The 13489-nt window shown below is 45.2% G+C and overlaps 1 protein-coding gene across 2 annotated transcripts in view; it reads left to right on the top strand.

The window, feature by feature from the left end:
• The window catches only part of LOC120562649 (glutamate receptor ionotropic, NMDA 2D), a 50717-nt gene extending 38696 nt beyond the window's left edge, over positions 1–12021 (top strand). For both annotated transcript variants that reach the window (XM_039806475.1, XM_039806476.1), the window contains 2 exons: positions 2039–2274; positions 3178–12021. In XM_039806475.1, coding sequence (XP_039662409.1) covers positions 2039–2274; positions 3178–6378 — 3437 coding nt within the window. In that variant the 3' untranslated portion in view covers positions 6379–12021. The remainder of the gene's footprint in view (positions 1–2038; positions 2275–3177) is intronic.
• The last annotated feature ends 1468 nt before the right edge of the window (positions 12022–13489 follow it).

Genomic DNA, 13489 nt, shown 5'->3' on the forward strand with positions numbered 1-13489 from the left:
GCGCAAGATGAATCACTGAAAGTCAAATGGCAGGAAAGCCAGGAGATGAGACTTAGAGCTTAGAGGAAGGATTCGACTGCGGCTTGTGAAGTGGAGGACAGACATGAGACTACCTGTTTATCTCTATCATTCACTAAGACACTTGCTGTTTTCACATCATGTTCCTGTTTGGACACACAGCTGCCACTAAAGGTCAATGACACCGATAAATTCTCTTCAATGAGGCTTTGCTCCGGAGTTAAAAACAGACCTTTGTGTTATGGAATGTATGTATGAATGAATCTAAGACAGGGAGTTGTTACCTGAGTCTACCAGTGGGCTGCAGTAGCACTGTGTCCATCTGTTGCTATAGCTGGAGGCCACGGCTGATTGGCTAATGATGTTCTACAGGAGACACATTAGCCAGATCACACAGATGACTGAGTCGGCTTCATCTAAGCTACACAAGCACAGCTAATGATGGCAAAAATGAAAAGCTAGAGCTTGGGTTTTCGCAGAGCAGTGTAGTGTTGCGAGTGGATGCGTGGCTTTTCAGCTTTTACACCCTGCTTTAGCAGTTTGACTTAGAAATAGTTCAGAGACTGTAATATGCCATAAAATGCAACCTTCAGACCGGGTTATTGCTGCTCATCCTGCCATTGCTATTACTGTAACAGAAATCTCTCATTATGAGTCCTGTTGGAAAATATAGCTCTTTAATTCCATCATGAATCACACGCTGCATCTTCTGGTTGTCCATCACTATGGTTACACCAGCAACCCCCGCAGCCAATTACAGGTTTAGCAGGGCAGCTCGGATTCGTTAGGCCAGCAAGATCATAAATGAAAAGGCAGAGCAATGGGTGATGCAGTCTTGCCTGGTTCCTGGTAGGTTAACAGATGGGACTCTTGGATCCCCCAGAGCTTACCACCTTGATGGAGATTCAGACCACCCCTCCAGCATAATTAAATGATTATGATCTTCTCCCTCTGCCTCTGTCTCTGTCTCTGTCCCTTCCCCTTGTCTCTTTCCATTTTTGCCTCTTTTTTTCTCCTCTCATCCTCTTCAAGCTGAGGAGTGTTCCCGCTGTATGTCATAATGACACAATCTCAGCCTCTCGTCCTCCATCTCTGCTTCCCTTGTTCCAGCTCCCTCTAACTCTCTCTGTGTCTCTGTCTGTCTCATTTCCCCTGATGCGTTCGTGGACAGAGAAAGAATGCCACTCCCTCTCTCTCTTTGTAAAACATTCTTCCCAACTCTCTCATTACCTTTCTCTTACTCCCTGCCATGCTTGTTCAACCTATCCAGCCATCTTGCTGTGGCTCCTGGTCTCCCCTTCTCCTCCTCTCCTCATTTACTCTGGGTTACAATGTTGAGATTAGGTTGTCTGTGCCATTTTACTTCTCAGTGCAACTTCATTGTTTTGGACTCTCTCTCTCTGTCTCAGGCTCTTTCCTCTTTGTTACATTGGACACAGTGCTGCTTTTAGTATACTGACCTCTGACCTTGAGGAGTCACCTTGGATAATGGGCAAAGAGCAAGCAATTCTGTAGACCTGTACTTTAGTGCTTATCATTAGCCTTTCTGTCTCCCTGTGTGTCCCCTTACCACTTTCTGTTGCCCCTTCTATCTATCTATCTATCTATCTATCTATCTATCTATCTATCTATCTATCTATCTATCTATCTATCTATCTGTCTGTCTGTCTGTGTGTCTGCCTATCTATCTATCTATCTATCTATCTATCTATCTATCTATCTATCTATCTATCTGTCTGTCTGTCTGTCTGTCTATCTGTCTGTCTATCTTGTGTCTGTCTGTCTCAGTACAATATATCCAACATGATCCCCCTCCTCATCTCTTAACTCCTTTATGTCTTGTGTTGTCTTGTCTTACTTTACCTTATTTTTTTTAAATTGTGCATTTCAATTCTCCTCTTCTCCTCCCTCCACTTTCTTTCTTTTCTTTCCTCCTCTTCTTTTACCGCCTTTTAAAGTAACCTCATCCATGTACTTTTTCCTGTTTTTCTTCTTTATCCCCCACCCGTCCCCTTTCCAGATGAGATTGAGATGTTGGAGCGCCTCTGGCTGTCAGGTATCTGCCATAATGACAAAATTGAGGTGATGAGCAGTAAACTGGATATTGACAACATGGCCGGGGTCTTCTACATGTTGCTGGTGGCTATGGGCCTCAGTCTGCTGGTGTTTGCCTGGGAACACTTGGTCTACTGGAAGCTGCGCCACTGCATGGCCACCAGTTCTGGCAAATTGGACTTTCTCCTGGCAATCAGCAGGGTAAGTTTTTTTGTGTGTGCGTGTGTGTTTTTCTGCACTAGCACACAAAATGACTCTCTGAAAAGTGAAACTATCTTTAGCGCCTCAACATTTTATATCCACATTTCCACTGCTAATGTTTGAACTTTTATCCCCTTTGAAACCCTTTTTTGTGGCAACAAGAGGTGTTCCTACAATTAAGTGCACTACACGACATTAGCAGGACAATATGATGTTACCATATGCACACACGTGTGAGAACATGTGTGTTCCTGCCTGTGTGTGCCCTTATCTGTTACTGAGTGTGAGTGTTAGAAAGTGTGAGGTCTAGGGTCAATTCAATTCCACTCAGTCAATTCGGGAGATTAATTGATATTCAATTCTGCTCACACCCTGGATATCCTGTTCCTTTGACAGTGACCTTGACAGAAGCAGCCCACACCACACCATATGGATGTGATTATTGTAGCTTCCCTGATAATAATTTATGATTTTTCACCACTGTGGTTGTAATTTATGCATTTATGTATGCAATTCCATTAAGCAAAAAATGCACAACTGTACTATAAATAGGAATAGATGTTTATCTGAAAAATAACAATCTTGCATTTCTTTTGAAAACCAAACTTATTTGTATTGCTATTTTATGATTTCCATTCTCATCCACTCCCTTTATTCTCTGTCCCTCTATCTCTCATGTACATACAGTAATACAATGTCTTTTGCACGTGTGCTGCATCTGTACACATCTATGTTGTTAAATTTTGCCAATATATTCCTGCACCATTATCTCAAACGCAACATTTAATTGATTTCATTTTTCAATTCAGGAAATACCATTTATTCTATTTTGTTTCATGTTGCTCTCCGATTAAACTCTGACTCTGTGTTCTTGATGCTCTTGTTCTGTGCTCTTTTTCTCAGGGCATGTATAGCTGCTGTAGCTTTGAGGATGAAACAGCAGCAGCTAAATCTTTGCCAACTCATCACCACACTTCAATGGTTCCGTCCCAGCCACATGTTGTCTCAACGTCTATGACCAACCCAGTTATTGCCATGGCGCAACAGCAGCAACCACCGCAACAGCAGCAACCACAGCCCGTCTACAAAACACCTCTACCGGGCTCTCCTCCCACCGTGGTGCATTCTGGGACAGCACTGGGTCCCTCCAACCCCCCCATTGCTGGTGCACCCCTCCCTTGCTCCACCTTCCTGCCCCGGCCAGACCGCAGACTGGCTGTGGTGGATCGCTGGAGGCTGCCCAAAACTGCTACAGCCACCAACCCAATGGCTGTAAGGGGGGCCATCACTGACATGGGACCCTTTGCTCAGAAGGTCCCACCAAACTGGGCTTCCACTGATGGAGGGGGAGGGGGAATTGATGGCTATAAGAGATACTATGGTCCCATTGACCCTGAGGGACTGGGGCCCTGCATGGAGCAGCAGGCAGGGTCCCAGACCCCCAAGACTATGCCCAGGGGCCACCCCCAGCCCCCTCCAGCCAGTGTGGCCTTTTATTCAGAGAAGGGCATGGACCACGGGGTGGGGAAGAGGGTGGTGGGAGGTGGCAGCGGAGGTCAGGGGAAAGGTCAAGTGAAAGGGGCCGTTAAACCTCTGGGCACTCCTCGATTGCCTTCTAAGAGTCAGGCCCCTCTGCCTCCTACACCCCCGCTGCCACATCCCTCTCCCCCTCTCTCCTCATCCTTCTGGAGGAAGCGTAGGCCCAAGAAGCCCAAAGAGCCTGGAGGGCCACTGTATGAGAACATTCTACCCCTGGGGCGGAGGGGAGGAGCACGAGATGGAGTGAGGGAGGGAGGAGGGAGGAGGGCACGCCCCCTCTCTCCCCCGCTCTCACTTCCTGTGCCAGTACCCCTCAGCCCCTCTTACACCCCTCCTTCGCCCTCTGCATCTTTGCACTATACATCCTCCTCGTCTTCGTCGACCACCTCATCCACATCCACGTCCTCATCTGCCTCATCTTCTCGCTCCACCTCTCCCACCTACTCTTACAGCTCCTCTAGGAGCACACGGGATAGGACTGGAGGAATAGATGGAGAGGATGATGATGATGATGAGGAGCTGACAGAAGAGTCAAGCCTCCTCCTTGGCAGGGGGAGGGAGAGGGAACGCTCAATCATCCGGCCTCGTTCCCTTAGCCACGGGCGCCTGCCACCACCCATACCCCCCAGGAAACCACGCACCTCCTGGGGTGACAGAGAAAGAGAACGAGAGAGGGAGCGAGGAGGAAGCCAACTGTCTCAGCTCCAAGAGTGGTGGGCAAGCTGGAGTGAGAGAGAGAGGAGTGGAGCGGGTGGAGATGCTGAGAGGCAAAAAAGGGAAAAGAAGCGGAGAAAAGAGAAGGAGAAAGAGAAGAAGAAGAAGAAAAAGAACAAAAAGAGGAAAAAGAGAGAAGAAAGGGAAAGAGAGCGAGAGAGAGAAAGGAAGCGGCGAAAGGTGAAAAAGAAGAAGAAAAAGGAGCTGAAGACAAAGAAAAGGAAGAAATCAATTGGGGGAAGACGCTCTGAGCCAGAGGAGGGGGATGTAGAGCCAGAGAGGGAGGGGGAGGCAGAAGGAGAGAGGGAAGGGGGAATACAAGACTACTCTTCGTTCTCTGCCCAGTATCGGAGCTCATTTGGGGAGAAGGGACGGGATTCATGGGAAGGAGAGAGGGAGAGAGGTAGGAGAGAAGGAGGAGATGAGGGCAATGACAGGGAACAGGAGGACAGCAGCAGAAACAGGGAGAGGCGTCCCAAATCCTCACGCTCTCATTCCAGACATCGTATCCCCAGTAAGCGCTACCCTAACCTCAACAAACTCCCTGCTTCAGTCAAATTTTGGGTTAATGGAAGAGGAGATGATTCTAATACTCCTCCAACATCTCTCCACCCACTCCTTCCATCCTCTAAGCGGAGAAGAAGTGGAGGGATGGACAGAGATGACAGTGCGAGAGTTGGAGAGCGCCGACCTTTGTTATTGCATTATGAAAAAGAGAAAGCACAGACCAGAGAAGGGATTTCCTTTCCTGAGTGGGATTCTGAGGATGACGAGGGTGATGATGATGAGGAAGAGGAGAGGGACAGAGTGAGGGAGCGGGTGGGAAAGAGGGGAAGGAGAGCAGGTAGGGGGGCAGTGTCTGAGTCGGAGAGGGACAGGGCCAGGGCAGAGGACAGTTATTCAGATGAGGGCTCGTCAGGGGAGTTTGGCCGTTTTGAAAGATACTGGGAAGGAGGTGCAGGGGGAAGCAGCACTGGAATAGGGGGCATAGGCGGAGGAGGCTGGTTCTTTGGCACCTACCCCTCCAGAGAGAAAGGGGGCAGTATCAACAGTCGGGATGATTCCTTACTAGGAACTCGGGCAGAGGGATGGATTGGTGCTGATTTCTGGGGTTCAGGGCCAGGAGTAGGTTGGGGCTCAGGGGGAGGGAGTGGAGGGCTCGGCTCACAGTGGCCGCCACCCCCTGCAGCCTTCCCTCCACCTAGGAGATACTGGTCTATGGACAAGATCCCCGTGAAGGGAGAGAAAAAGTGGAAGAGTGGAGGAGGGAAGAGCAAGGGGCGAGCTAGGGACAGAGGGGAAGAAGCAGGACGGGTCACCATGTGTTCCTGTAGCCTTTACCCCCAACCACATCCTTACCCACATCCCCACAGCCGCTCGCACACCTCCCACTTCAAGAGAGGAGCCACGGCGCTTTCCCATAGCCAGGAAGAGCTTCTCCCCCACTGCCACAGCTTCAGCGGGGGTTCTCGCCCGAAGCCTCTGCCCCCTAAACCAGATCCCAGTCAGCCCAAATCAGGCAGCCAATCTAACCTCAGCCTCAGCACACAGCCCACAGACCATCCACCTCAGCCCTCACCGTCGCCACCCCAGCAGCAGTCCATGTCTCCCACCTCCCTCCCGATGCCCATCCCGCCTCCACCCTCATCCTCTGTCTCACCACCAGCAGGCACAGGGATGGTAGGCCAAGGCCAGGCTCAGGCTTCGGCCAGTGCCAAACTCCAGTATCAGAGACTGCGCTCGGTGCCACAGCCACGGAGGTTCTACTCCCCCCATCTGCCACTCAAAGCCAAGAGTCTGTGCTCACGCCGAGGTTCGGCCCACTTCTCCAGTCTGGAGAGTGAGGTATGACAGGGGGAGAGGAGAGAGGGAGACGTGGGAGCGAGCACCACTGCTATTGAGAACCGTGGTGCCATGGCAGCCGGAGCCAGGGATGACAACAGAGATGTGGCTGCCTTGGTGACCATAGGTGATCAATTAGCGACCATCACTGCGGGAACTGATATTGACAGTAGTTCTACTGCTAACACTACTCTGTGTGAGAGCAACACCACCGCCACCCGCTCCATTGTACGCGTTCTTGTGAGGGCGACAGTGAGACGCCACACCAGGGTGAGCTACATCCGTTTGGATGGTTCCCATGACGACGAGAGTGAAGGCGAGACTGCATCACTGGGGACAGCAGCTCCCGAACTTCTCCTCCGCTCAGAATTGAGCTTTGTGATGTCATCTTCGGTTCTCCTCCCCTCCCCGAGTCACAACTATGGATAAGAGTAGTCTCCAACTTGTGAGTAATGATGTCATATTTGTACACACAAACACACACACATGCACGAGCACACTAACACATGTACACACACAGATATATGCTCAAAACGTCTCCCTCCCTCTGGCTTTGAGAACACACCTCGGTGGGATGTGAAGAGACCCACCCTCTCCCAAAAGATGCCAGTGTTTGGTCAATAAACTCTGGCTCCCTGTCCTCATTGGCTGTTGGCTTTTGAACTGGATTGTTGGACTGCTTCTCAGTGTTGGAGAGACTGCCCCCTCTTCTTCCCTTTTGTAAATCAGTTGATATGAAAAGCAATGCAGTCTCATGCACTCTGTCTGCCCAATCACCTTTCACTGGGCAGTGAGGATAGTGCTATTTATTTGCCCTTTGACCTCCTTTGACACCATCAGACCCATCTAGCTCTACCCCAGGACCATCTACGTGATGTCATGTTTTACTAGAAACCCTTTTAACCAATCAGATTGAACAGGAACAATTTCTCCTCCTCCCTGTTGGAGCTTGTCATGTCTCCTCTGGTCCAACCAGTTGAGTATCAACAAACTGAACTTTAAAAGAGAAATAACAATAAGAACAAAAAAAGACATGTAGCAGATTTTCTTTTATGTCTGTCTTTTCTTTTCTTTCTTACTCAGACTTTTCTCCCCGTGCCCTCTTTTTTATTATATCAATATATTTCTCTCACTGTGTTAGTGTTTTAATAAAGAGGAGGCTGGATGTGGCTAGTGTTGGAAGTGGGAATGATTCAATAACAGTGCCAAATTTCCACTCAACAGCTTTTAAGCAAGATTGGTTTCCAAGTAATTTGTTTTCATAGATAAAGCCCCATCTTTTCTTTCCACATGTGAACAACACATCATTCACCGTCATAAGTGGGTGATTGGTGCAATATCTGTAATTGGCACTAGATGGCTGCATATTATTCAAATAAGCTTGTGAGACAATTGTGCAAGAGGCTTGTGGTAAGTTTAGTAATTGTAGCTACATGATACAGAGCAAGGGGTGTGCAGCTGAACTTTATTATTTTTTTATGAAAGTGGCCAGTCAGGATTTGTTCAGAGGAAGTAAAAAGTGCAGCACATTGCAAAAGCTCTTTTAGAATATTATTGTATTTCACTACTATACTGTACCTTTGGCAGAGTTTGTAGATGATAGATTATATGAAGCACAAGATTCATTGTATTTTTCAGACATGCGTGCCACAGTTGTAAATGCACAATCTACAGGTAATATATTTTGAAGATGTTTTGAAAAATATTCACTTGATGTTAACTCATGTTGCTATTATGGGCAATAAAATTCACTGTAACAACGGTTAAAAAAACAAAGGACCACAGATACTTGTGCAGAGGAAATTATCTTGTTCATTTACTATTTCCTTTTGGCAAATAAGACTGAACGCTATACTGTGAATGTTTTAAGTTCCAATTTGAGGTGCATATACAACAGCTGAGACGTCACTGAATGCAGTCAGTAATAACTCCTGTAATCAAAATTATCAGATGACTGTTTGACTTTGAGCAATATTCCCACCTTCAATGTGACAGCGATGCAATGGCACATCTGTTTGCATCTGAGACATTGTAATTGTTTTTCCTCTAGATCATTTGTTTCAGCCAGAGTCAGATGTTCCACACCTTCACTGATTTTCTTACAGGTAGGATCAGTTTAATCTAATTTGGTCAGATGTGATTTTAATAAATGAGCTAAAGTCCTCAGCACCTGGCTCTGGCTGACCAATATGAATACGAAATGCTATGTGTTCAAGGGAGAGTAGTGAACTGTAGTGTTGTACCTTCTGTGATGTGTGCCAAAAGCCATCTACTGTGTAAACTGTGCCAATGTTGCCAACATTGCAATGCATACACTCTCCATTTTCACAAGGTCAACATATCCACCTCATTTCTCACACTAAGACCAGCCACAGCCCAGCTCTTCTTCTATTGTAGTTGAATGTAGCTTTGACATGATGTAGCAAAAGAACACCTACTTTTAGACTTTGTAGCTTTTTGGATGCTGTTGATAATGGCTAGAGGGGGAGGGGGGGAAGAGGGGTTGACCTGTTATGTGAGGGACTGTGCGTTGTTTGTGCATGTCGTCACAGATCGAAGGGTTAGTTGACCTTCTCAATTCCCCTTTTAACTCCTTTGCCTTTCGATGAGGGCAGACTGTACCTTTTATCTGCACATGGATTGCTTTTTTTCTAGATCTGCGTGAGGCAATTTGTTTTAAACAATCTGTCTTTTTTTTGTTTTGTTTTTTTGAGAAATGCTTTTCAGTTTCCCATTCTTTGGAAAGCCCCAGAATCATTGCATGTTTAGCTGAATGAAATTTTAAAGATTTGTGGTAGAAGGGGTTGTGAAGTTCAATTGTAGCAAATGCTTAGGACCCAGGGCAAGCACCTTTCGGTGAGGTAGTAAGCTCACTCTACTCTGCACCCCAACAGTGGAAACCACGGCAACAGTTCGACTGCTTCCTGTGTAGTAGAATACGGCCATTTTCAACCAATCAACAGGGCTTAAACCTGGTATGTCATTGAGCATTATTGATTTCTATTGAGGCGCTAATACTTAAGTCTGTGACTGCATGAACAGAAGTGACTCTTAAAAAAACCCTCTGGCTTATTTTTGTTTATTTACTTTATTTTATGCTGAGAAAAAAGAATATATTAAAATATACTATGTTTTTGAGAATGTACCATGTTATACTGTGATTTAACTGAGATATTTTATTGTATTCAATTATCATTTGAATTCTATCATTTATCTATAAAGAAATATATATGTACAAATAAATATATACATATATATACATACAGGTATATATATATATTAGTTAAGTTTGGTATATTTGGAGGAAGTGTTAGATGAAATAGTTTTAAATGTTTTAGCTTTGTAGCGATTCTAGACACTGAAATCATTTTTGAATTTCGATTCCTCCTATATGACTGTGAAGACATTAGTGCCTGTGACAAAAAAGACAAGTAAAAGTCTAAACTCTCTATTCATCTGTATCTACTATAGCTATCAGTCTGTCACTCCTCTCGTACTACCTAACATTACTTTTTGACACTCGCTGCTTTTACACATCAGTATGTTTCTCTCACACAGTCTGCTCTCTCTTTTGCTTTCTCCTGATTCCACCGTTCTGCTCCTGGTTTTCATTAACAAGTTATGAACACTCTTCACCTCTCATTTTTTAAAGTTTTATCATATGGTGATCACATCTCTTTGTTAATTAACCCACCCATTGACCTTTTGCTTTTTTCCTTTGATCACTTTCTTTTCAAATCAGCTCATTCCTGTCTGTCTCCAGTCTGTCTCTCACTTAGCAAAAAACAGAGACCAGTAGATACTGTGTTCTTGCTCCTTTTGACTGATTGTTGATGCTGATGATCAATTAATTGATTGATGAAATAATTAATGAACAATGTTACTATTACTGATGTGACTGAAGTGTGTATCTGACGACCATGCCACTGTAGCAAGTCTGGGCTGTACCACACCACCAGCGAGCAAATGAGGCCACAGTTGCTATGGTGTTGCCATGGAATTTTCATGGCGTTGCCATGGTGTCCTCTGCACCGCCACCACCTGGTGCCTGCTGGGTAATATAGCATAATGTCCTTCACTTTTCCCAAAGCACTGGTCAAAGATCTGCTATGCTCCCCTCTGCTCAGTCCTGACCTTAATCAGTGGGAGGTGAAATACTGTATTCAAAAGCTCACTTTGGAAGAATGTGGAGCATCATGGTGAAGTGTCTGCTGTCTACGCTGATCTAGACTGGACTGGTTTGGCTTGAAGTGGCTCTGATAAAGTGTTGATATTATGTTGATCAACTAATCTTTAAATCATCAGTTTGTGCTGCCCTGCATGTAATCCCAAAAGCTTTGTATTACTGATAGCCTCAAACCAGTCAGGACAGAAGTGTGCTTCTGTGTCTTTGAATGTGTGGGTTTTAAGTTGAGAGGATACCTGCCATTTAATGTACGTGTCTTGCATGTGCAGTAATCATTTGTAAAAGCCCACTGCAGCATGATTCTCTCCCTCTGTTTTTCCTCTCCCCCTATTTCTGAAACACACACTCACTCACTCTCTCACTCACTCACTCACACACACACACACACACACACACACACACACACACACACACACACACACACACACACACACACACACACACACACTTTGCTGTGCATGCATATTTCACACATAATGCGTATATCACTCAGCCAATGATCCTCATCTTCCTCTAGCACTCACCAAGCCGCAATCTAAAGCATCACCTCAAGTAGCCCGATCATCACACATGTGTGGCTTCACAAACGCTCACATTCTATACATGCCTCGCACACACTGCTGATACTCTATTTTCTTGAAAATGCCATGTCTTTTGTGTAAAATTTGGTTCACAGATTTGGTTACCGGAGGAACATTCACTGCCTGTTTTGAGCTATTTGTCTCTTGAGTTTGCCGTATAGTCCTGTACTCTGCTTTGCACTGTCCTGCCTGTTCTGATCCATCAATTCCAGATTAGAGTAGTCAGGTTCAATTTGTTTTACTATGCTGACTTGCTCCTCTTTTGATTAACCTTGTTGTTTGAATCTACTTTGATTTATCAGATTTATTGTCTGGTCAAGTTGTGTATTGAACAGTCCAGTCCAGCCTAGTGCAGTGTGCTCCAGGCTAGTCTAGTGCCTGAGTTTGTAAGAGATCCTGGTGCAGCCTCAAGCTCATCCCCTCTCTCTATTGGCCCGTTACCTGGGAAGCAATACGTGTGGTGCTCCAGAATTCAAACAGGGTCTTCATCGGCTGAATCGGCCATGAATTATATCAAGGAAACACAGGAGTGCCACACGTTGTACTCACCAGGTCTAGGGTCTGCATGTTGCACCATGAACAGCTTATCCTACCACAGTGACAGGGCACATATACCCACAGAAACCAGTGTGTGTGTGTGTTTTCAGCATTGTACAAGGCCCAGTTCTGCTCTAGTAACCTCGCAAACACTATAGGCCTACTTACGGGTTGCTAAGGCGGGCTGCTAGTAGGGTGATGTTGCTCCTAGCCCAGACTGGTCTGGTCTATGCCCTAATTTAAATGTGTTAGTTTATTTGACATTGTCTGTCTGGGGTGGGGCTGGAGGGTCAGTGCTGCACTTACTTCCTGAGAATTGCTTCATAAAATATGATTCTCTTTAATTAATGCCAGTGGTGCTGTGTTTCCTTCCAATTCTTTTGTCACGAATGCGATTGTAAATAAGGGGCTTTGAGCCGGGCAGGCGTGTGTGTGTGTCTGTGTGTTTTCTCTTGTGACAGTATTTTCCATACAAGCTATTACCCAGTCAGAACTCCTTCAAAGTAAATTTATGGAGAGCTCAAAGAGTAGTTTCTTTGGCATTCTGACAAGCAGTCCTCTGCCAAAATATGTGTGTGCCGTATTTGTGTGTGTGTGTGTGTGTGTGTGTGTGTGTGTGTGTGTGTGTGTGTGTGTGTGTGTGTGTGTGTGTGTGTGTGTGTGTGTGTGTGTGTGTGTGTGTGTGTGTGTGTGTGTGTGTGTGTGTGTGCGTTTTTGCGTGCGCATGCTTGCATACAGTATATTTCTCATAGGTTTCTCGGTTTTTGTCAGACTTTTGCTTTGATCTGGCCAGAGCTGACCTAACATAATCCACTTCTTTCACCCTCAAAAAGAGTTACACGCCTAACACTTTGCCTCAACTCTCAACCTCAGCCAACAGCCACGTAACCAGCTCTATTTCTAATACAACAAACAGATGTGTTTCTGCTGATTACAACAGATTTCAAACAGACCTGATCCTGATGCAGCTCTCTGGGAATTCATCCATAGACCTGTGCGATATTTGCATTGATAGCCTTTTAGTTTTATTATTTTTATTTATTTATCATTTTTATTTTTATTTTATTTTATTTTGGGGGGAACCAAATCAGAAATATAGTCATCAGAAATAGAGTAGAAATGTATAGGGGTCAAATATTGTGGTAAACACAGAAAGATAAACTGAATTAGAAATAGTTTTAACTATCATCGTCCTTTGTGGAAAATCTCTTTTCTGGTTCTCAAAGCTAGCTTTAAATGTATTCATAAATATGACTTGGTTCTTTAAAAATGCTGCTCAATCAAACATGACAAAACATCTAAACAGTACCTGACACATGATATTCTGAAAGAGTGTTGATGGGGATATTAAATATGTTTTGTTCTGCTCCCAGTGCGTCTGCGATCTGCTAATTAGCCATGCTTTGTCAGTGTGATGGGCTAATGGCTAATTGCATTGTGAGGCCTCTGTGTGTACATGCGGTAATGACTTAACGCTCTAATAAGATTGAGTTACAGGCAGTTGGATCATGGTGTCCCCAAACACTCATCTGAGGTCAGTGTTATGCTTTTCTCTCTTACAGTATGGCTATGATGGGAGAGTGGAGGGGATAAACTGATCTTTGTTCTCCCATGTGCGATTTCTTTCACTCACATTGTGTTCTGTCATTTATCTTCGAGCTGGGTACAGTTAGATGCCAGCAGTGATGTATTTGCTTTTGAGCCTTGCTATGCATATAAAATACAGGAATACAATTTTTATTTGATTAAATATACATTATATTTAGTGGATGCTGACCAACTATGCTTTTATCTTGAAGTTGTAAAATATGCATGG

Source organism: Perca fluviatilis, chromosome 7 (genome assembly GCF_010015445.1).
Source record: "Perca fluviatilis chromosome 7, GENO_Pfluv_1.0, whole genome shotgun sequence".
Classification (NCBI taxonomy): domain Eukaryota; kingdom Metazoa; phylum Chordata; class Actinopteri; order Perciformes; family Percidae; genus Perca; species Perca fluviatilis.